This window comes from Copadichromis virginalis, linkage group LG14 (genome assembly GCF_057382275.1).
Source record: "Copadichromis virginalis isolate Kocher_CV1m ecotype Utaka linkage group LG14, C_Virginalis_male_GT1.1, whole genome shotgun sequence".
NCBI lineage: Eukaryota > Metazoa > Chordata > Actinopteri > Cichliformes > Cichlidae > Copadichromis > Copadichromis virginalis.
Genome location: NC_140631.1, coordinates 41,384,114 through 41,406,953, shown reverse-complemented (window position 1 = coordinate 41,406,953; position 22,840 = coordinate 41,384,114). Strand labels below are relative to the sequence as shown.

Below are 22,840 nucleotides of genomic sequence, written 5' to 3'. Positions count from 1 at the left end.
GCCAGCCAGGTGGACAGCAGGTGAGCCAGAGTCGGAAGTGACACGTGGCAGAAGCTACTCATTAGCCAGGAGTCAAAACAACAACATCAGATCAAAGTTTAAAGTGAGAACGTGAAAGCAAAGAGAAAGGGAAACAAAAGAAAAGCAGACAAAGGACTGAGGGGAGGAGGGAGGTGAACCGGCAGGAGACGGACAAAGAAGGAAGTTTGTCACATCCGTTGGAGAAGTTTGTTTTGTGGATTTGCTTCCATACACCAGTGCAGTGGATTTTAAATCAGACGATCGTGGTATGACCAGCCGTGTCCCGTTCTCTCAATATTCATGGACAAATTAAACAGCTGATTCCAAGATACCATTGTTATGTTTATTTGGGTTTCTTAAGCCTATCAGGTAGAGAGGAAAAACAATCTACAAAAGACCACAGAAGACACATGAAGCGAATGATGACAGGATTATTTCTATGGTTCAGGAAAACAACGTCACAACTAACCAAGTGGTGAATATGCTCGATGAGACAGATGCATTGCTGTCAGAGTCTACGGTCAAAAGGTGCAAACCGCCGGTTACACTCAACAAATGGAAGGCCAGGCTGTGTGTGAAAATGACTGAAATTCCTTAACAGTTAATGCAAAATCTTTGTAAAACCACCAGGACATGTCGTTAAACACACTCCAACAGCACAAACGCAGCCAGAGGTCCAGTTCAGGGACTCCAGTTAGCTCAGGGGAAGCCTAGCAGACAGCTAGCAGCTACAGCCACCTGCGTCCCCATCCACCTGTCGGTCAAAGAAGCCACGCCCCTGATAATGCAAACATTAATGACTAATCGAAACAGGTGAGTTATAAACAGTTGTTATGAAGGGGGAAACGAAAGAGTTCCAGCTAACAAGAAATGTTACGTGTCCACGAACACATAGCTCTCCTCTTCCTCAGCTTAGGCACTCGTTAGCCTGATCGCTGAGAGAGAAGGTAGCAGGTAGGTGAGGCAGTCATCATGGCTTCATGAAGTCCGGCCTGTTGGAGCAGTAAAGTGAAATTTATTGGGACGCTGTAAACACTGAGGTAAGCATGCGCCATTAGCGTGCTGCCTGCTGTAACCCCTAATTTCCCTCGGGATGAATAAAGTATTCTGATTCTGATTCTGATACTCAGTGTCCATGTTTTGGTCTGACAACTGCACAGCTCTCTGTGGACTACTGTGAATATTCTGCACACACACACACACACACACACACAGCTGATTGTGCAGCTACCAGTGTGTGTTTTATGACTCTGGAGGCTTTTAAATCGTAATTTTCCTGCATCTGATTCCATTTACAGGACTAATAAGACTTTATTCAGTCGTCGCACTGACTGTGGTTTGGTAGGGAAGGTTAAAGAGGTCTCATAAAATGATCGATGATTGTATGAATACAGATACGTTTCATTAATGCTGGGCTTCACTGGCTCCAGGACCACGGGACCATTTTTTTAAGCTGTCATCGGGAACGACAGAGAAGGCGATCGGTGGACATCGTGGATTTATTATCAGCGCAGAATAAAACAGAAGGATGGCGTCTTTTCAAAACTCGGTGGAAACGAAGGAAATTACAAGTAAAGATTATTATTAATAAATGAAATAAATAAATAATACAAAGGAAATTAAATAGTGAGTTATTATAAATGAATTCTTATTAATGTTGTGAGCACTGGACATAAAAAAAATGATGGGTATAATCTGTAAATAAATGAAATACTCGACTACGACTGCTTTTATTGTGGTTTGTCATGTATTTACCTCCTTTTTTTGTCATTTAACACGTCGGCAGTTTTGGTCCTCGACATAAAATAAGCTGGAGGCTCAACTGAGAGCCTAAATTTAGTTTGTAGACATGGAAATGTACAAAGTCTCGGTTACACAGACAGAAAGAAAAACACAGTACAGATAATGTTAATATTATTTTTCTAATTTATTTAAGAAAAATATATATTTGTTGATTCTGATGGAGACATTGGGCACATTAACGTAGACATATGTACAATTCTCTTTCATAAATACAAAATTATTTACAACGAGCAAAATTAAATAGGAAAACGTTCTTCTGGGAGGTATGTACACATTGCATTGTTCTCTTAAATTAATGAAGATAATACAAAGACACGTCTACACAAGAACAACACGTATTTTTGGTATCAAATGGATTATTAAAAAAAACAAAGGAATAAAAGCTATTTGGAGTCCTTCACTGATAAAAAACGTTTTCTTTTTTTTCTTATATAAAAGCAAAAAAACCCGTCAGCGGCGTTTTTATTGTCAGACCGACTGAACTGGGTCTGCAGCGGTTTCATGAAGGCAGCTTTGAAGTTTAGCTTTTTGATTAATAGAAATATAAAATTCAGCTGGGAACAAATGGACCCGTACGATGAATCCAGCCCAACGGTTCGACTTTGATTATCTTTCAATTCACAAGGCGGAAAGGCAGGAAACAGCTGATTGTTATTAGGGGAACAAAGCCCCCCCCCCCAGTTCACCTGAAACATCATTTACACAGCGATTAATATCCAGGGCTGAAGGCTGGAGATACAACTGGGGCTCAGAGACGGGTGGATTGACAGGCTCAGCGCAGGATTTGAACTTACCATTAAAAACCATAATAAAACTCGTCCAGTCTTCTGGGAGAACATCAGACAGTGACGTTCTCACTCTGATTGCTGGCTTCAAGTCTTTTTGATGTTTTTAGGGACAGAGGCACTTTGGATTCTGCAGGTTTGGTGATTGTAAGGCGGATATTTTTCATACTGAACAGGCCACAATGTGACGAGGAAAAATTGAACGGCGATTGAAGGTGGACGACAGAATCGTTGTCACAAACTATCCAGCCCAGGTCACAGATACATGATCTGTGGAAAGGTACGGCTGTTTGACCTAAAAGAAAGAGGTTTGCCTCCCATTTCTGCGAGCAGGTCCTCTGATGATTGCGAAATTAGGGAGCATAGCTAAGGCACCCGTCTGTGTGAGAGGCGGACAATTCTCGCTTCGATCGTTTCGATCGTGGATCCAAAGAAGATTAAGAAAGAGTGCAGAGACAGAAAGTCAGGGCAAGATTTAAAGAATGAATAGTGCAAATGATGCCAGACGTTCAGTCTTTCCTCCCTCGTCTTCTCATTGCCATCCGAACATTGACAGTATCCAAGCAGACTAAAACAACAGAAGTCTCTCCATTGAGCAGCAGTAATAAATATTAAATTAAAAAACTGTGTGTAGAATAGATCCTCTGGGTATACTGTTCTGGACAAAACACTTTCAGGCCCTCAGCAGAAAAGATCCTTTGCTGGTGGTCTGAAAAATCTCAGGTTATACCTGAGAACGAGACAGAGAAGCAGCGGTTAGTCATCAGCGTACGGCATCACTGCACTGCGCCATGAACATCATTCATGAAGCACAACGTTAGAAGAAATATTAATAAGTGTTTTTAACCTCTTCCACCTGGAGGCACTGGGACCAGTCCGGACCTGTTAGAAAAAAGTTTGTACTTTCAGCGAGCAGCCCGCCTGAAACACTGCTGTGCTTCATTTCTCTGCAATTTATGGAGCTGCAGTGAAATCAGTGTCGCTGACTCTCACATTCACAGTTGTGATTAGGTCAGCACGATATCTAAACAATAACACTGACGACGGGATATTAGCATTCTTTACATTTTGTGATAGGCGCAGTATTGCAATAACATAGCACAATTTGCCAGCAGTTTAATTGAATTTATAAGACATTAATATTTTGTGTCCTTGCATCGTCACACAGAATACTGCAGTACTAGGATGTATTCATTTTCTCACCCCTACGGGGGGCGTTTTTTCCAGTTTTTTGCAAAAAATCTCTCACTCAGAGGTCACAGCTTTGTTCTTTCTTATGGACTTACAGATAAGCTGGAACATTGTAGCCAGAAGACATGCAAACATCAGTGCTGAGCATTAGAGTGAAAGAAAGGGGCATCTGGTGCATATCATATTACTCCAACCGACCAATCAATGTTGTGATGCTAAAATAGCAGAGCCTGCATCAGGGGTCCAACTCCAGTCCTCGAGGGCCGCTGTCCTGAAACCTTTCCATGTGTCCCGCTGCAACACACCTGAATAACATTAGTAGGTCATTAGCAAGACTCAGAACCTGAACACATGCTGGACAGCGGCCCTCGAGGACTGGAGTTGGACCCCTGGCCTACATAAAGATGAAGTCCTGACGTGAGACTTTGAGTCTGGCTACATTTAGAATGAATTATTTCAAAAAGTTTGCATAAAACAGACGATTAACAGTAATAATGTTTCTCTGTGGCACAAAAGCCCTGAGAGTGAACCTCTCCCATGCACCGAGCAAGCAAGTCAATAAACCGGTAAATACTATTAATAATAGGAAAAATACAATCCTGGTGGCTTTTTTCTGCAGATGTCAGCTGCTCTAAATTTGCCTTCTCATTTCCACTTTTAGAGGAAATGTTACTAACAGTTACTAACTTTTTTTATCTAGATTATTGTGCACACACTGGACCCACACACACAGCTGTCCATCATCCTCATCGAGTTCAAGTCATTTGTATAACAGTATGAATTTAATGCTCTGGACATGCTGAGCAAAGACACGTTGAACCAAGTTTAATTTTGCTTCGTCGAGCTTGCAGAGAAAAACCAAAGTGTAAATTCAGTGTCAGATGTTTAAAGACGACTTTGAACTTTGAACCTTCCTCAGCCTCCCATTCTGCGTTTCGCTGCCACTCTTCCATTAACAAAATGAATCCTTGTAATAGTAATGTGATCGACCCAAGTCAACAACGGAGAGATAAACGCTCGCGTGGTTGTGTTCCTCACCTCAGTAGCAAACACACACTGCTCCAGCTGGTCTGGGATGATGAACACTGAGTGATACAGACTGTCCTTTGCAAAACTGAGAGGAGGGACGATGACGGACGGCTCGCATTTCTTACTGTTAGAGGAAACAAGAGCGAGACAGACAGACAGACAGACAGACGGAGAGAGGGAAGGTTGATCCAACAGCAAACAAAGATTTTGACAGCAAGACTCAGTGAAGATCCCCCCCCACCATGGACTGATCAGTTAAGACACAACGAGCTGCGACTTGTCTGAATTAAACTCACAGGAACGAAGCACAAACAGAAACAGAGATAACTATCAAACCATCAGGTCCTTACAGGTCATACTTGTTCTTGTCCAGGTGCTGCTCCTCCTTTGCCAGGTTGTAATCTGCCATTTTGTTTTTAAACATGGCCACGTTGTCGCTGCCCTTGTCCACCAGCGCTACATCCTTATTGGACATTTTAAGATGAGCTCCCGGGAGGAGGAAGGCCTCTTTCTCCTTCAGGCTGCCCAGAGTCGCTCCAGGTAAGCTCCCGTTCTTGGGCGCCCCTCCGCCAATCACCGCGTTGCGGTTGTTCACCGTCTCCAGGTCGTTTTTTACTGACGTGGAAAGGGCTCTCAGCTCCCTGCCCCGGTACAGGTGGCGCAGAACGAAGATGGCGGCGCACACCAGCAGGGAAAATGTCACTATTCCCAGAGCAATAGCGGCAATCATGGCCGCTGGAGGGTCTCCATTCGCGGCCGGTTTCACAGTTGGCTTGAGAGAGTGTTCGCAGCGCGTGCCCATGAAGTTTCGCGGGCACTGGCACACGGGGCCGGTGAAGTGGGTGAAACACGTGCCGCCGTTTTCGCACGGGAACTGGTCGCAGAGGCTGGCGTGCACCGTGCAGTCCTTGCCGGAGAAGCCGAGGGTGCACGTGCAGCTGTAGTTGTTGATTCTGTCGAAGCAGGTGCCGCCGTTCCTGCAGGGATTGCTGGCACAGTCGTCGATGTTGGTCTCGCAGCGAGAGCCGGTGAAGCCTGGCTGACAGCGACACATGACGATGCTGCCAACGTCAAAACACTGAGCACCTGCAGACAGGAAAAAAACAGGTGTGTGTTAATAACAACTGGAGGAAACAACTGGCAAGGTAAAGCAGAAGAGGGCAGATGTTCATCTGCTACTGACTGATGTTGAGACTTCAAAGAGGTGAAACGGGCCCCAGTTTTAGGGTCATTTATTCTGCTGAGCAGTAAGTGTTACCAGATATGTAGTTAGCATGTTGGCCATGAAGCATCATTTGGAAAGGAAATAAAGTGTGTAGACGTTTAATAGATTCTGATGCCTTCAGCCCTGCTTACGAGCTAAAGCCATACAGCAGACACGGGAAACAAGGTTTTTGTGAAATACTCATCATTGAATCGCTCTAAACGTCTCATACGTTCACTGGTATTTCTGAGTATTAGTATGTGGACTAGAAAAAACAGGGGAACCACAGCAGAGCCTTGGGGGAGGCCGGAGGAGGCTAAATACTCCACAGTTTCATTCTAAAAAAACAACAAAAGAAAGAAAGAAAAGAAACCAGGTTTCTGAAAATTTGACAAACTGTGGTAATAATTAAGCCGACAGTGTGCAGAAGACATTTTGAACCCTGCAGACTTGCCACAACGAAGCAAACTCCATCTGGACAGAGGAAGGACGAGCGGGGCTGAGAGCGGGAGGGGAAAAATGTTCTTTACAACATTTCCTCTCAACAGATGCCCCTCAGAAAAACATGTGTGATTAGAAACATCCTGAGAAGTTGTTTTCCAGCACCAGGAAGTCATGTGATCTGCCAGAACAGTGGACTATAAAACTTAAACAGCCATATCCGTCATTTCAGTTTAACTTCTCTGAAACAGGAGAAGATGCGCATCACAAATTAGCTAACAAATGATTCATTTTTGCTTTTGCTGGGATTTCGTGCTCTAAAAGCATTTTTAGGAGGGGAGAGGCACTGATCCTGCAGCCATGTATGGGTTCATGTTGGGCTGTTATTCCAAACTGCAGGCTGTGTGCTGTAAAAACAGACCCATATTTGGTTGTTCTGTGTTGCAACACTGCAAACAGAGCACAGCGTCATCTATCAGGCAGCAGTATTTTTTTACCCTCTGTCAGGCTCACTGAAAGACAGGAATGACTGCAGATTGAAGATAAGCAGGCGGCCACATGTTAATGAGAACCTCAGGGAGAACTGAGGGGTCGACAGGCACCCCGAGAAGCGGGGGCGGATGATAGGCCGATGATGACTGTTGTTTAATTATAAACTCTGAGATATGCTTCCTTTATTAATGCCAGGTCTGCCGGTGGAGCCGTCTGACCCTGATAATGCGTCTCCTCTCGTAAACGACGTGAAACTTTAAACTGACTGTTGGCCCAGCTCGCACGAGAACAGGTTACCCAACCACAGACTATAGAAATCAAACAGCAAAACATCCTGCACGGTGCAAAATATCAAGCTTTAGAGCCAGATCAACGTTAAAATCTGAACTCCAGCGGTTTTGTTGTGTTTTCCTCACACGCACACACACACACACACACACACACACACACACACACGGCTGTCAGCTACAACATTAACACTACTTACAGAGAATAAAAAACATTATCTAGCATCTAAACACTCGTGTCTCACCAAAACCATTTTGCATATTAGGTCAGGACAGTTGCTCGTAGCGACGACACTCCCCGGAGGCAGCGGTCTCTACAAACATCCCAGTGTCCGCCACAGGACACGTCCATCCCTAATGAGTCAAGTTTCTTCAAACAACCCCAAACTATTTGTTGGAAATACTTCTCTACGATATCTGGTGCTCTTCTGACTCTTTACGGCAGCAGCAAAGATGCAGACCTGTTGTGGGAAAGAAGTCAAGTTTATCCGCCTCCTTTATTAACACAAGAATGCTTTCATACTGTTTTTGATAACTCTCCTATCCCTCAAACTTTCTCACAGACGTTCTCTGAGGTGAGGATATGTTTATCTCCACAGCTCTAAACAGCTCAGACATCTTGTCTGCCTGACGAGGGCACGATATCCCCAGACGTCCCCAACCCCCCAGATGTAAAACAGTCGATTGCACATTAAACACGCTGAATTAAATCACATGAAATACTGTGCAAAAGTCTTGAATTATCCAAATTTCCTTGTGTTTTTTGGGGAGTTTGTCCGGTTCCAGCTTGACCTCTGTGCCAGCTTCTGTAACGTCTGTGAGGATCTTCAGGAACAGTTCTCCAGACGTCCTGAAGGATTCAAAGCTTTTCTTTCTGCCTTTTGTTCTTCTCTCTGTCGGGATGATCCCAAACTGAGGTCCAGGCTCTGGGGAGGCCGACCAATGACTGATCAGATGTGTGTTTTTCCATGAAATGGTAAATGGTAAATGGCCTGCATTTGTATAGCGCTTTTCTAGTCCATAGGACCCCAAAGCGCTTTACACTACATTCAGTCATCCACCCATTCACACACACATTCACACACTGAAGGAATGGTTTTACGGTAACGGCCCTGTGTTTGAATCATCACTGTGCTGAAAAATGAAGCCGTTAGCAGACAGACTGTTTCCAGGTGGTACTACACGGTGGAAGAAAATCCGATGGTTCTTTTTCAGAGTTCATAGTTGCATAAAGATCTGCAACACCACTGACCACAGCCCAAATAATACAGAGCCTCTACCGTGTCTCTCCCGACCTCTCTGCATACCGACCTGATCCTGCAGCATCAGGATGACCGCGACCATCATCCCGACACACCGCACACCATGACAAGACACATCCGGCTGCTTGGAAATCACTTTTTTCACCCCCAAATATTTTTATGTCAAAATGTGAAATCTTTGATTGAACTAAAGAAATGGAAACAACTGATGTGTGTTTATGACAGGCTGCTGGTAACAATGAGCCTAAAGATACAATTTCACAGTGGCTAAGTTGTGTGTTATACGTACACGACACCGGTTCTCTTGTTAGGAGCCTTTGTGTCATCAGGTACAAGATCAGGGCCCTATTTCAGGAAGCCGGTTTAGAAAACTCAGAGTGAAAAACGACACTCACGGTTGAGTAACCCCAAACTGTCCAACTCAGAATATTCGGTTTCAGAAAGGCTGATAACAATTAGTTCAGTCAACGCGGAGTTGCTTTAACCCCAAGTTAAGCGCGCGCACGAGGATACATAAAGCCCTGATTAGTGGAGCACAGATTAAGCGAGTCACCATGGAGACGGAGGGAAAGAAGGCGCGGTCAATGTATTTTACAGCGCTTGAGGCCGAAATTCTGATGGCAGCATATGCCGATAACATGCAAATTTTGCGGAAAAAAAGTAACACAGCCTCAGCTGCAAAAGAAAGTGAGCATGCATGGCAAAACATAGCCAACAGAGTCAATGCGTGAGTATTAATTTAAACATTGATCGAGGGATTTCCACCCATTTAACACGTTATTTTATTATATTATTTTATTTTTTATTTCATACATTTTATTTTGTGATGTGATGTGAGCACAGGTGCAACCCAACAGGCCCCAAACGTTCCTGGCAGCAAGTAAAAATGAAATATAAAAATATAGTCCAAACAGGTAAGGTGGAATTGTAGTATGAGCCATAGTGCTTGGTCTGTAAATCAATTGCAGTTAGAGGCTACATTAATTTCCCCTCTGTAAGCACTTATTGGAATTATCTGAGCACATTACAAGTACATATTTGCTTACTCTGTATGCTCAAATGTGGCCCGTTATAGCCAACAGAAAAAACAGCAGAGGCCCGAAAAACAGGTGGGGGTCCTCCACCACCACCACTCACAGAGCCTGGCCACTTGGCTTCCACATTTGTGATAATGTTGGCAGCATCACATATGATCTTCACAGTGCAGAGAACACAAATTAGCATCCATTACTATGATGAAATAATTTGTTAGTTTGAAATGCTACAGGGAACTATGTACCTGTACATTAATGCTGTGGAAAGACTTCCTGTTCACATAGTCTCCTTCATTTACTGAAGGAGCAATGATTGGAATGTGAGTGCCATCTATACAGCCAATCACGCCTGGGAACCGTGAAAATAAATGTAAAATTTAAGTAGTAGTTCAAATATCACCACATCATACATTAAGTTTCGTTCGTCCTGATACCTGCAATTTTGTGGCATCCCTCTTTGATAAATCTTGTGGGTCTGTGACCGGGGAACACCACAGACGAGTACAGGAGACGTTTCAGTGCAACTGTAACATTCCTGACTGCCCGACAGACGGTAGCCTTGGAAACGTGCTCAGCGTCACCAATATTATACAGAAAGCTCCCGTTTGCAAAAAACCGAAGTGCAATACAAATAATATGTACAGAACTGAGAGAATGTCCGCGATGTGTCACATGAGCAATATTAGGCCTGAGGATGTTATTCAAATAAATTATAGATTGTGCTGAGAAACGGTAACGTTCGCACAGGAAATCATCAGGAAATGATCAAATGTCCAAACGCGCTCTAATCACTCTCTCCCGGCGGAGAGCTCTGCGGAGAATTTGGGCTTCAACATCTACTGGCTCTTCAAGGAAGGGGCACGCCATGTCTGACACTTCCTACAGTCAGGTTTCCGACAAAGAGGCGGAGAAAGTCAGGGTTAGTTGAAGTAAACCTGCTAGGGGGCAGGTTAGCTTCACGGCGTGTGTCGTCATAGTGACTCACTCAGGATTAATCTAAACTCGCTTTGTGAAACCGGAAACCCAGAGTTTCCGTTAACTCAGGGTATACTTACTCAGAGTTTGCACTAAACCGGCTTCCTGAAACAGGGCCCTGGACAGAACACGAGTGAAAACGTGGCCAGTGTGTAAAAATCTGTACACTCAGGTTCTGTGTAAGCAAACGATAAAGACGTGACTGACTCAAGACTTTTGCACAGTGCTTTAAGTATATGATGAGGTTACATCACAGTTTAATTAGTGATATTTATGACATTTGAATATTCAGCGTGTATATGATTGAATACTATCAGTACCAAAAAGCCTGAATCAATATTTATGATCAACTACAGTTGAACTATTATGGATTATTGATCTGGAGCAATTTGAAGTTCTGGACACAAATAAGAGAAAATAATACTGATAAGAATAAACTGCTTGAAAAGAGAAATGAAAACTTTCACTGTGTTTCCTGGATCGTTTGCATTAACTGACTTCTCAGGAATCACACACACGTCTGCGGATATTTGCGTGCCACTATGAGCCGACTTTATGGTTATCTTGCTGTTGTGAAGCTCTGGTCTGCATTTCCAGGAAGAAATGAGCCATGGATGAAAACTCTATCAGACTGTTAACAGCTGGCAGCAGAGCTGGACTCTCGACAGAGTCGAGTGCAATCAGGTAGGTGAACAAAAGGACGAGCTCGTCTCCAGAGCTGCTGCGAAAACAAGTTTGTTTAAGGCAACGAGGACACAGTGTTTGTAATTGTGCGGGAGGTGACGAGACATGTTCGAGAGCTCCCGCCAAGCAACACACACACAGCACTAACACCACTCGCAGGTGGAGCGGCTAACGTTGATTATGCTGACCAAGCGCACCCTCGTCATTGCAAAGACGCCCCCAGATGGCAGCAGCCAAGTCTTCTGGGTACCAAACGGATCTAAACGAGGTCCAGGACACTACAGGACACTACAGGTCGCTCAGCCACACGGCCTGAATCCATACCCTGATCATTAGCAGCTGCTTTGGTGGTCCGAGTAGGGATCTACGCAAAGCCTGGCACTCGTCCCGACACATGTCTTTGATTACAAGCGTTTAAAGATCGCAGGTCCACGTCTGTGTACAGTTACTGGTAGAAACGTTTAACTTTGCATCATAAATTGTGCTCAGAGCAGAAAGGACTCAACATTTTCCAAACACTGGAACAATTCAGTGCAGGGTTGACGAGTGCTTGCAAACTTTATTGTAAAAGCCGTGCGACATGCACAACAGTCATGCTAACCTGCTTCCACTCATGCCTGCAGTGAGAGACGGTCTTCAAAATAAACTTTGGCTCATAAGCCAGCGACAGACAGATATGACCATCGTGAGGGCAGGTGGAGGAAGAACAGAGCTACTAATGTGCTTTTAACTCTGTGAAGCTGATGAAAATCTACATTTCTGCAGCTGCTTGTGCCGAGCGTTGTTGGCGCTACAGTCATGGCAACATCAAAGCTCTAAATCGCGTTAAGGAGCTCTCAGCCTACGTTAGGCTGCGGGTAATAAAGCTCATGTCATGCTTCATCAACTGAAATATAAACCGAGAAGCATAAGCAGATGTTTTATCCGCTCCTATCCTTCGTTGGCAGCAGAGAAATATTTGGTTCACAACAAGAACAACAAATGACAACATAACGATTCCCAGGAAGAGTCGGGACTGGTAATTCATGTTCTATCACATCTGAAAGGCTCGCTGTGAGGTTTACAGGAGTTTAGCTCCGATTCTCTCCACACCAGCCTTCGCACTCTGGGCAAGACTAAGCCGAGCCCCAAACGAGTCGCTGCAAATGAATGCATTTCATCTAAGCATGCAAATTCCAAATATTCATATTCTGAATATGAATTTACCGGCTCCAGAACCTGATAAGATATGAGTGATGTTATCAGTGCTGACCGGGAAACTGGGAACCAGCAAAATAAACAAAGGTGACTTTGATCTGCTCCAACACAAACATCAGGCCTCGTCTCAGTAATGCTTTTTATATTTCTGTCATGTAGAGAGGAGAGACCGTTAACTGTAATGGAAAGCTGCAGCCAGACAGGTAGGAGTCACCAAACAGTAACATCATTTGCTCTTTTTTGTGTCTTATTACCAAAAACACCTCAAACCTGAACTCTACCACAGCTGTGCAGTTTAGAGCAACACGCTGCTGATCAGAAGACAGATTAACATCCCAGTGACGCAGATGATGCACTGAGATTTGATTTTCCTGAGGCTGTCCCTGCACTTCAAGCCACATATACCAGCTGAGAAGTCAACCCTCTGATGTCTGAATCATCCTCGGTGACCTCAGCGCCAACCCGAGTCATCAAAATATCAGGAAACAAAGAAAATGACCGTTGGAGCTGAAATGCTTCAAAACCTCAGCAGGTTACGCGAGCTGTAGCAGCCATGTCTAAAATATGCACTGATATCTTCAAGCTCACACGGCGCCTACAAAGCACCGAATCTGCAACTATTTTTTATTTAGACGAAGACTGTAAGACTGTGTTGACTCCGACAGGAGCGACCTTTCACTTAACCTGACTGCTGGGTGACAACGAAAGTAAACACAATGAAACTGAACTGGTTGAAACTCTGGTGCATTTCTGTGGTTGTTTCACGTGTCATTATTTAATCATTACTGCAGCCTGTGCACTGTGGGACATTGATTTATAGCAGTATTTAAATTAAAGTTTAACTGATGCACGGCCCAGCCTTTGGGATGTCGAGGCTTTAAGCCAAGGCCGCCAACGCAAAGCCACTGCAGTAAAATCATCAGAGCTGAAGAGTCGCACAAACAGCAGGTGAGAAAAAGCACCAAACTCTGATAAGCTGAGAAGCATTCAAAGAATCTGCACGTAATAAAGAAAAGCAGCCAGACTGGACACATTCCTGCAGCTCAGTCCCTCTTTACACTTTGAGCTGCAGCGATCTCATTCAGAGACTTCGGCTGCTATTTTTAGCTGCACAGACGCCAACGCTGGTTAGCGAACAAATCGGATATTAGTTTCACGGATTAAACACGCGTGAGTGCGCATTTACTGCATTGTTTACATGGATGTCAGCCACTTGCACGTCTGAACTGCACAGGCACAGAGTATCTCAACTTTCTATCAGCTTTTCCTGCTCCCAACGTGTTTTGGATGCACTGATAGGAGGCTGCTGTTACGTGGTTCAGTCTTATCTGGCAAGTACAAACAGGACTGTTGGAACAATAAAGCCGAGCCTGCTGTTCTGTTTGTATTCAGTTTGCAGCAGCAGCTCAGAAAGCACGCGATCGATCAGACAGACCGGGCGCACGAGAAAATAAACCAGCACGACCGTCTTTGTCCTTTACCAGAGCGTGTCCCTCTCCACAGCCACCTCTGGAACTCCCACAGTGTGTGAAACATGCCTGTGATTGGCTCACACGCAGACCAGGTGAAAATGCAAACGTGAGCCCTCTCTCTCGTTACATTTGTTTCTGAGGAAAGTTCAAAAATGGTATTAAGTCATAATATCTGCCTGGTTCTGTTCATTGTATAAAAGTGGTTAATGGGGACCTAATAAGATTTTTAACAGTGATGTTTTCGACGTATGTTGTGGCGTCAAAACTTCACTAGGAATGCACGAGTCCCTGCAAACACACACGTGCACGTCTATGAAGGCGTTTGAATGCAAAGGTATCTCAATATTTCACACACAATTATAAACTGTGTGTGTGTGTGTGTGTGTGTGTGTGTGTGTGTGTGTGTGTGTGTGTGTGTGTGTGTGTGTGTGTGTGTGTGTTAGCAGAGACACAGCAAAGTCACAGTTTTCAGTTTTCTCTGATGACTCATGCGATGCTGTGATGATGCTTCAAAAGCCTGGGCGGCTGCTTCCTCCAGTTCCTCACTGACCTGCTTCTTCTCAGGAACGTATTTTGAAGTATTTCGCTGCTTCTATTTATTCTGTCCTTTGACTTGCATGACTTATTCCAAATGTATCTGCAGAGGAGCAAACGCAGCAGCGTGCATCGTGTCACCACGGCACTGAATTAAAAGTAAGTGTTGCTCCACATGTGTGAATTCTGAGAGGTCTGTCAACTATTTCCTGTTAATCATCAAGCCGACTGTTTACAGGAGGCTAAACCAACCCTTGGACCACAGGTGTCGAACTCCAGGCCTCGAGGGCAGGTTTTAGACGTAACCTTGATACAGGACAGCTGATTTAAATGGCTAAATTACATCCTCAACATGTCCTGAAGTTCTCCAGATGCCTGATGATGAACTAATCGTGTGATTCAGGTGTGTTGACCCAGGGTGAGATCTAAAACCTGCAGGACTCCGGCCCTTGAGGCCTGGAGTTTGACACCCCTGCCTTAGACGTTGCCCAGGAGCTCCTGAGGGGCTCTGCTGGTGACCCTGAACAGATGCTGAATCCAGCTGCCAGGCTGAGCCGATGGAACTTTGATATATTCGATTTTTATTACCAAAAACGTGAAAGTTTTATTTTTACGCCTTATAGCTCATGAAAACCAAAATTCCAGTATCTCAAATTATTAGAAATATTTCAGGTTTGCGTCGTTCACTGTTGGAACAGCATAAACACCGTGCAGCTTTTGGTCTAGTTGACTACATGCAAACACAACCGTGAGGACGACTGTTGACCTGGACTGAGCTGATCCTCGAGGAGCCAAATTTCTCTTTTCACTGAAGTAAGTTTTGCATTTTGTTTGGAAACGAAGGTCCTGGAGGAAGTCGGAGACACAGAATCCAGGGGTCTGAAGTCTAATGTCAGGTTTCTGTGATGGTTTGGGGTGTCGTCCAAAATCGGCGCAGCCATCTACCAGAAGATGCTAGCGCACTTCATGCTTCCAACTGCTGACGAGGTTTGCTAACCATGACAGGAACACGAGACGCACCCGACAGGAGCTGGTGGCCGTCACAGCTTCAACAACGCCTGAGCAACAACACGCTCGCCATGTCCACGACACACTGATGCAGCGGTTCGTGGTAATGGGACTCCAACCACGTGTGTGAATCAACTGCTATCAGAAGTCTCTGTATGCAAATCTTTATTTATATACATTCTAATAATATGAGATACAGTGCTTTAGATTTTCATGAGCTAAAAGCAGTAAAAAGCTTTCAAATATGTGACTTTACATGTAATAGATAGAGAGTATATGAAATCTGCAGCCTTGTGGATTCGAGCCCATTTGGGGTCGTCAGCCTGGAGGTCTGAGGGTCGTTCTGGCCCTGTGTGAACAGTCTGTGGCCAAACATCATTCAAAGAGAACTTAAAACGTACTAGGATAACATAGAAAGTGTAACTGTGAACTTTAGCATGGTTAGAGATCAGACGGCACTCTGTGTTTCTGATGATGTGAAGTGCATGAACTGGGCTACACTCGACTGGTACCGTTAGTGCAGGGGCTGCTGCTGCTGCATCGATCCATCCTCTTCTCACAGTTGGAGCCTGTGAAGTTGGACGGGCAGCGGCAGGTGTACCCGCCGGTGTCTTCCTGTATGCAAGTGCCTCCATTAAAGCACGGCCCGTCAGCGCACCTCATGGCGCTGATCTCGCAGCTCTTCCCGTAGAAACCCTGAGGGCACGTGCAGGAGTAATCGTTCTCCGAGTCCTGGAGGAGAGACAGAGGAGAAGAACAAGGTGAGGAGGCGACAAGCAAAGCTGCGTGTGATTCTGATTCTGCAGCATCGGTTAGCAAAGGTGCGGCCTGCTGCGAGCAGTTAGTGCAGGTTATAGTTCGGTGAACTATTACATCATCAGCAAAATCACACGGACTTTGCACCAGCAATCCGCACCGTTACCCCTCTGAGGTATAAGCACTGTCAGAATTAGCTTTGTGAACATTAGTGTGAGATTTTGTTTAAGATACTATTTTAATTTATCAGAAGGTTCAATAAACAGCACTGATGAATGAAACATTTACTGACAATTACTTCATGCTTCAGGCTCCCTAAAAGATGATGATGAGCGAACAGTGTTAACACTAAGTTCTAAACCATCATCACCAACAGCCCCATTCCCCTAACCTGACCCCGACCCTGACCCCGACCCCGACCTTTACCTCAGTTGTGGAGAAAAACGCTTTATTGGAAATGCACACCAGCTGATTACTCTTTGTTTTTTCCTCCCTGATTGCTAAGACTTTGCACAACAAGATTTGGATTAGCGTGACTGTTACGACTGAGTGTGCAGGTGCTCCTCCATGATTGGTGCATCCAGGGTGGATGGATCGTACCGACTGGCTAACAACCGGGAGGCAGCACATAAGAAGACACCGCCAGGGACTGCCAGGTGATTCATCCTCGGCCCAACCCAACCGGCAGACCGTTCACTGTGTCACTATGTTGGTTTAATGTAGGAGCATGTAGGGGTGGACCGCCTTTTTGTTGTGGTCTGGCCGCGCCTAGACGGGCCATAACAGTGACCATCAGTGACCTCTGACCTCTCAGGGCTAACAGCTTGACATCCAGTCCGACTGTGTCTGGCATTTTTGTTCCAACATGCTACTCCGCCAGGAAACGCTCTATCCTGCACGTGAGAAGCTGGTAAAGTTGGGAGTTACTTCCTAAACGATCTGAAGAGTTAAAGAAAAGGAGGTTTGGCTGCACCGAGCCCGTTGCTGACTTACGTTGCAGCTGCCGCCGTTCCTGCAGGGGTTGCTGTCGCACTCGTTGACTTCGACCTCGCAGTCTTTGCCGGTGTAGCCGGGCCGGCAGGCGCACGTATAGCTGCCCTCGCCGGTGTTGGTGCAGGAGGCGCCGTTCTGGCACGGCTTGTGGTTGGTGCAGTAATTCAGGTCTGCAGTGAAGAAAGAAGATTACAGGAAACGGGAAACAACAACATCCACAACAAGAGACGAGGCAACTGTGGCGTCTGCTGTTTTAGTGTTTTGATTGTTACCATAATCCTTGTCGGTGTCGGTGCTGTGCTTTTGGAAACCGAATTTCCCAGAGGAACCCACCCGAGGGATTAATAAAGTTTTATCTTTTCTTTGGTGTTTGAAAGTCGAACTCAAAACCACAACAAAATCCCCTCAGTGCCACTAAATTAAAGTGTTTTGGTTTTGTTATTATGATTGATATTTCTAATTTCACACAGACACATCTGTGGAGTTCCCTGTTCACAATGCGATTCATGTGTTTTCTTGCAAACATAATTCACGAGTCCAGCTCATCTCTGCAGCGACAGATGGAGCTGCTGTAAAACACTAAACAACATGTTTCTGTTTGAAATGCTAAAACCAGCTGACACAGTTGGAAACTGTCGCATTAACCACGACAGCAGCAGGCAGGTAATTTAACATTTACAACAATATTTATTCTACTGCTACTATTCTGCTGCAGATCTCAAACACAGATCCACGTAACCCTAATCAATCAGCAGGTGATTGGTGATGTATCTTAGAGGTGAGAGGTTTGATTAAGCTGACAGTTTACTGTTCAGAACGGGAAAAGCAAAAATGTTCAGGACTTCATTTGAAATGCAACATGTAGTTAAGTTTTAGGTACCTGAACATTTTTGAGTCTACTGAACAATCACTTTAAAGCAATGTAATTATCCATAACCAGAATGCAAATAATGTAAACCCTGAGCGGTGCATGTAGAGGCAAAAAGACAGAAAGTTTGTCATGTGAGCTGTTATTAGATTACTTGGATCAATGCGAGTGATCGGTGTGTGAACATATGTACAAAAAAGGAAAATAAAAGGAAAGGTATTAAGGAAAATGTAAAAGGACTCAGGATGGCGCCCTGAGGTGCCCCGCTTCAGCTCAAACACAATGCTGTCAACCTCGGTGCCTTTGTCTAAAGGTTTACTTTTATAAATGATCAAATGCTGCTGAGGAGCAAATCCTCATTCCCAGGGTGCCAAATCCTGCCGTTAAAAGTTCAAATAGAGGACTCGGTGTCCTCTGTGCTCGGCGTCATCGATGGAAGCAACAGTGGGACTGTTTTTCTCCCAGCTCGTCACATATGGATGTCCGGTCAGGCACCAGCAGTGTCACGTCTGAGGGGAATATTAGAAATGGCTTTTCTACCATCCCACCACCCTCCCACTGCCCTGTCTGGACTTTGTGGGAAGAAAAACATATTTATTGTTCATGTTTTGGTTATACTGGCCCAACATAACCGTCTTCATTTAAACACAGTACATGTGGCTTTTTTCTGCATACATGCAGATGACACACATAAAAACATCCCCTCATAAAGATCTGTTATCAAATGTGGAAATTTGTCTTTAATGTGTTCAATCTTTAACCTTAAATCTATTGATATTCTGCAGATGAGCAGGGTCAGAGGTCATACCTCTGCATGGCAGCACAGTTCTCAGTTCTGGGATTTAAAAACCGCTGTGGCCAAAAGTTTGTGTCACCAAAGACAAAACTGAATGTTTAAATTCTTTATATGAAATGTTCATGATTACTCTTCACTGCGTCACAGCAAAAACAATCATCTGAACTGAAGGTTCAGCAGCAAAGTGCATGAAACACAACATTTGTGTGGCTAACCTGCTGTGGTGCGTGGCTTTAAAGAACCTGCGTATAAAGTAATCATTGTTACAGTCACTTAAAAACTGTTATTGGCTCATAAAACTAAACCAGCAGCTTATTTCTAAAGATTGTCAGAAATGTATTTAGAGCTGCTGACACGATGTCTGCTGACATTTCAGGTAAAAGTCTCTGAAACAGAAAATAACTGATGCGGTGAACCAAAAGCTTGTCTGCAAAGGGGTTTGCTTCCACACGAATGCAGCCCTCATTTCATATCAGCCCCAAGCTTCTTCTATATTGTGAATAAATTGCATCATATCAGGTCATTTAAAGATATAAGTGACAAATTAATCTGATCTTAGTTAGTCAGACGCCTCCGGCATCAGAAACGATGGTTAAAAACAGCTCTACACTTCCTTAAACTAAAAATAAAACATCTTTAAAGAGCACTCTTGGTTTTTACTTGCTGTTCGATGAGAGTTGTGAAATAAATCATAGTTTCAGCTAAAATGCGTCACTGTGGGAGGACAGTAACAGCTGACGTACAGGCAGAAAAACACCTCATAGTGAAATACATCAGCTTCACACTGTTTTCCTGAAAGTTTAAATCGTTGCCAACAAACTGGGTGAATCTTTTTGCAGCTCTGAAAGTGTGTGGATTTATTTCAATAAACAGAAAAAGGAGAAGTTACAAATCAGCCGCAGCGTCGGTTTGTTGTGGGGGTGGGGTGGGGGTATGCTTGAACCTGCAAAGGAAACCCTCAGCTGCCCGTTAACCCCACCGGGGCGACGCTCCCGCAGGTTTAAACCCACCTTGGTCGCAGTACAGGCCGCCCCAGCCCTCCCTGCAGTCGCACTGCCAGGGCAGCTTACAGGTCCCGTGTTTGCAGCCGGGGTGTCGGACGCACTCGTCGCAGCTCTTGCCCTGCCAGCCCTGCTGGCACACGCACTCCCGGGGAGACTTGCAGAAACCATGCTGCTCGCTGCACCCTGCACAGATGGCTGATGGGAGGAGGAGGGACGCAGGGAGAGAGAGGGCAGGAGGAGGAAGGTCAAAGAACGCAAGAAAGAGAGGGAAGGGAGGAAATATTATCATGACTGTGTGTGTGTGTGTGTGTGTGTGTGTGTGTGTGTGTGTGTGTGTGTGTGTGTGTGTGTGTGTGTGTGTGTGTGTGTGTGTGAGAGAGAGAGAGACAAAACAGCTCCTCACCCGTCTAAGGGACTCCTCCTTAAACTCACACACGGTCACGATTACATGACTGCATCACGTTAACTTTCTTTAATTTCCTGGAGACTCACTTTAACCTGGACCTGCTGAAAGCTCACCTTAAAACTGAATGAATAAACGCGCGCGCGCGCACACGCACACACACACGCACACACACACACACGCACACACACACACACACACACACACAGCTCCCCTACAAGTGCTTGTTAAGTGCTGAACGAAGCAGCTGGCCCGCACAACAAAAGCAACACATGCTGTCTCCTTTCACGCAAGGCAGCACACATTAAGCTGCAGCGCGTGTCCCCTTAAAGGCGGGCGGGCCGGGGGCCGACTGGGGGCCCATTGTTGATCTCAAAACAAAAGGAGCAGACCTCAGAGGCACACACGCACACTGGAAACGACATAAGCTCTAACATCTCTTTTTTGTCCCCTGCAGCCACCAGGGCCAGCGGTGGCACTGACAACTGCTTGACTTCACAATTTCAAGGCTGCCAAGGGTCCCATTCTTTACCCCCCCTCCTCAGCAGGAGAAACGTTAGAATAAAAAATGGAGGGAGCTCAGGAGGAGGAGTTGCACTACTGGCACTACTGTAAGAAAACAAGAGCTCGCTCCTGATTTGGAGCCAGTTTTGTTGCATCATTGAACGTTTTTAGTATATTTTCGTGAGACTGGAGCCGTTAAAAACAGCTTTGCTCAGCGTGTGACTCTGGGTGTAATCTTAAGTGAGAAGGGCACCAATGACTCTCCTCAAATGATCATAAGCAGTAAAATTACACCTTAAAGGACAATTTCTGTTGAATTGCTGAAAGCATCACAGAGGACACTCACCCACTGTGCAATACTCTCCTTTCCAGCCCTCCAGGCAGTTAATCTTCCCTTCCTTGTCACAGGTGTAGTGGCCGAAGGTGTCGTTGCGTGGCCGGCAGTAGGCGGAGCAGGCCTCCCCGTGGTAGAACTCCTTGCACACGACGTGGTAGGAGTAGTGGAGCTCGCTCTGGTTGCTGGTGTTCTCGCCCTTGGTCCAGTCCTCTCCAACCCTCAGCTTGTGGCGGGTGGCCAGCCGGCTGATCAGGTTGTTCGGATTCTCTGGTTGGAAATTCATCATCATCATCATCATCAGACAAAAACACCACTCGTGTTTTTAATTATGTTCGTCTGTGGCGATAGTAAACATTAACAAATAATAGTTTTAAGTGTCTTTATCTGGTGCTTGTTGATGTTCACAGGTACGAATCACGAGTGGATTCTCTGTGCGGGAAGATGAACTGTGAGCATGAGGCCTGATTGTGTGAGCTGTCGCCACCTGCCGGTGAGCCGGCGGCGATGCGTCGGGAGTTTACCTATGGACCGTCCTGGAGCGTCCGCCTTCCAGGCTTCAATGATCAGAGAGAACGTCCCCTGAAAGTAACCGGGAAAGGAAACATCTTAGTTAGTTAGATGTTAGTAGATGTGGAGGGAAACGGCACATTTGAGTTTGCTTTGTCTTTCTGAGGCTTTTGAGAAAAGTTTCTTCTTCTCTGGATGTTTGTGGCTGAAAACCTTTAAGATTTCAAGAGCAATAAAGAAATAACTCCTTTAGTGCATTCGCTGCGCTGCTGTCACGCCTGAAACACGCGTGACTGTCGTTACTTACCGGCCACTTGAATTGAAACTGCACTCTTATGGGCTCTCTCTCGGAGATGGAGTTGGAGTCGGCGTCGAAGACATCCGTGAACGCTTCGCCGTACGTGCACGGCGGCTCCGGCTTAATAACGTTCTGCGAGTGTTTGAGGCACACGCGGAAAAAAATCAGGCAGTCCTCAGACTTTTGGCCACAGATGCCGCTGGAGCTGGTGAAGGAGTCGATCTTGAGCTCGAAAACTCCGGCGGTAAGAGCCTGAGGGGGGCAAAGAGAGGAGAGGGGTCACCTGGTGCAAAGACGCACACGAATTCATCACTGCAAAACGGCGCACGTCTGCATCACAAACCCGACGCGCGCGGTTTCTGCAGCGCAGCGTGTCCGAAACACGTAACACAACAGTTTAACAAAAGCATCAACAAAGCCCCACGCCCCCGTGGGTCCCGTGAGCGCTGTCACTCACCGTCTGTGCCAAGGCGAGCAGCAGGAGACACGGCAGCAGCGAGCGTGCCATGGCGCGTCCACAGGTCCAGTGCGTAAAGTCCAAAGGATCCAAAATCAAACGGAGAGACGAAGAAAAACCTCCAGAAAGAGCGGGCAGTGTCCGCGGTGTGCAACCCGAACTGAAACAAAGTTTAATCCGCTCCGCGCTGAACTCTGGACCGCAGCTGTCGTTCCACCTCCTTTATACCTCAGGAGGAGGGCAGGAAGGAGGTGCGTCGACTGCAAGGAGGGAGGGCTGCTGTGCTGATGTTTCTGTGAAATGAGTTTAGAACGAAAGAAAAACAAAAGCAGCAGTGAGTGAAACTCCCCATGCCGCGCGCCGTTACGCACGCTTTACGCGTTCTTTTAACTTTTTATTTTTCAGGCGCTTCTTTTCTCCAGCGCTGCGAGAACACGAAGCCTGAGCCACTCAGATTATACAGATTTCCAACACTCTGTGTGACGATGTCACGAGGGA

General features: G+C 45.6%; 1 protein-coding gene across 4 annotated transcripts; it reads right to left on the bottom strand.

The window, feature by feature from the left end:
* Positions 1-348: 348 nt before the first annotated feature.
* On the bottom strand, positions 349-22,642 carry dlc (deltaC). Of its 4 annotated transcripts, XM_085430955.1 has the most exons (11): positions 22,343-22,640; positions 21,895-22,137; positions 21,602-21,659; positions 21,090-21,347; positions 19,843-20,031; positions 17,169-17,338; positions 15,932-16,151; positions 5,180-5,915; positions 4,839-4,953; positions 3,457-3,491; positions 1,736-3,339 (listed from the first exon to the last, which is right to left on the bottom strand). In XM_085430955.1, exons 1-11 carry the CDS (start codon positions 22,391-22,393, stop codon positions 3,291-3,293), a joined length of 2,124 nt encoding a protein of 707 aa, XP_085287081.1. In that variant the 5' UTR covers positions 22,394-22,640; the 3' UTR covers positions 1,736-3,290. The 4 variants fall into 4 exon arrangements, with proteins under 4 accessions (XP_085287082.1, XP_085287081.1, XP_085287083.1 ...); XM_085430956.1 differs by lacking the exons at positions 1,736-3,339; positions 3,457-3,491 and adding an exon at positions 349-1,013 and having other exon boundaries at positions 22,343-22,642; XM_085430957.1 differs by lacking the exon at positions 3,457-3,491 and having other exon boundaries at positions 3,276-3,339; positions 22,343-22,631.
* Between the last annotated feature and the right edge of the window lie 198 nt (positions 22,643-22,840).

Bases quoted from the DNA above. Each gene is read 5' to 3' on its own strand.
- dlc (XM_085430954.1), bottom strand. From the start codon at position 22,393: ATGGCACGCTCGCTGCTGCCGTGTCTCCTGCTGCTCGCCTTGGCACAG. The intron at 21,660-21,894 runs GTAAGTAACGAC...GGTTACTTTCAG, and splicing joins AGTTTCAATTCAAGTGGCCG to GGGACGTTCTCTCTGATCAT. The intron at 21,348-21,601 runs GTAAACTCCCGA...ATTTCCAACCAG, and splicing joins CGCTCCAGGACGGTCCATAG to AGAATCCGAACAACCTGATC.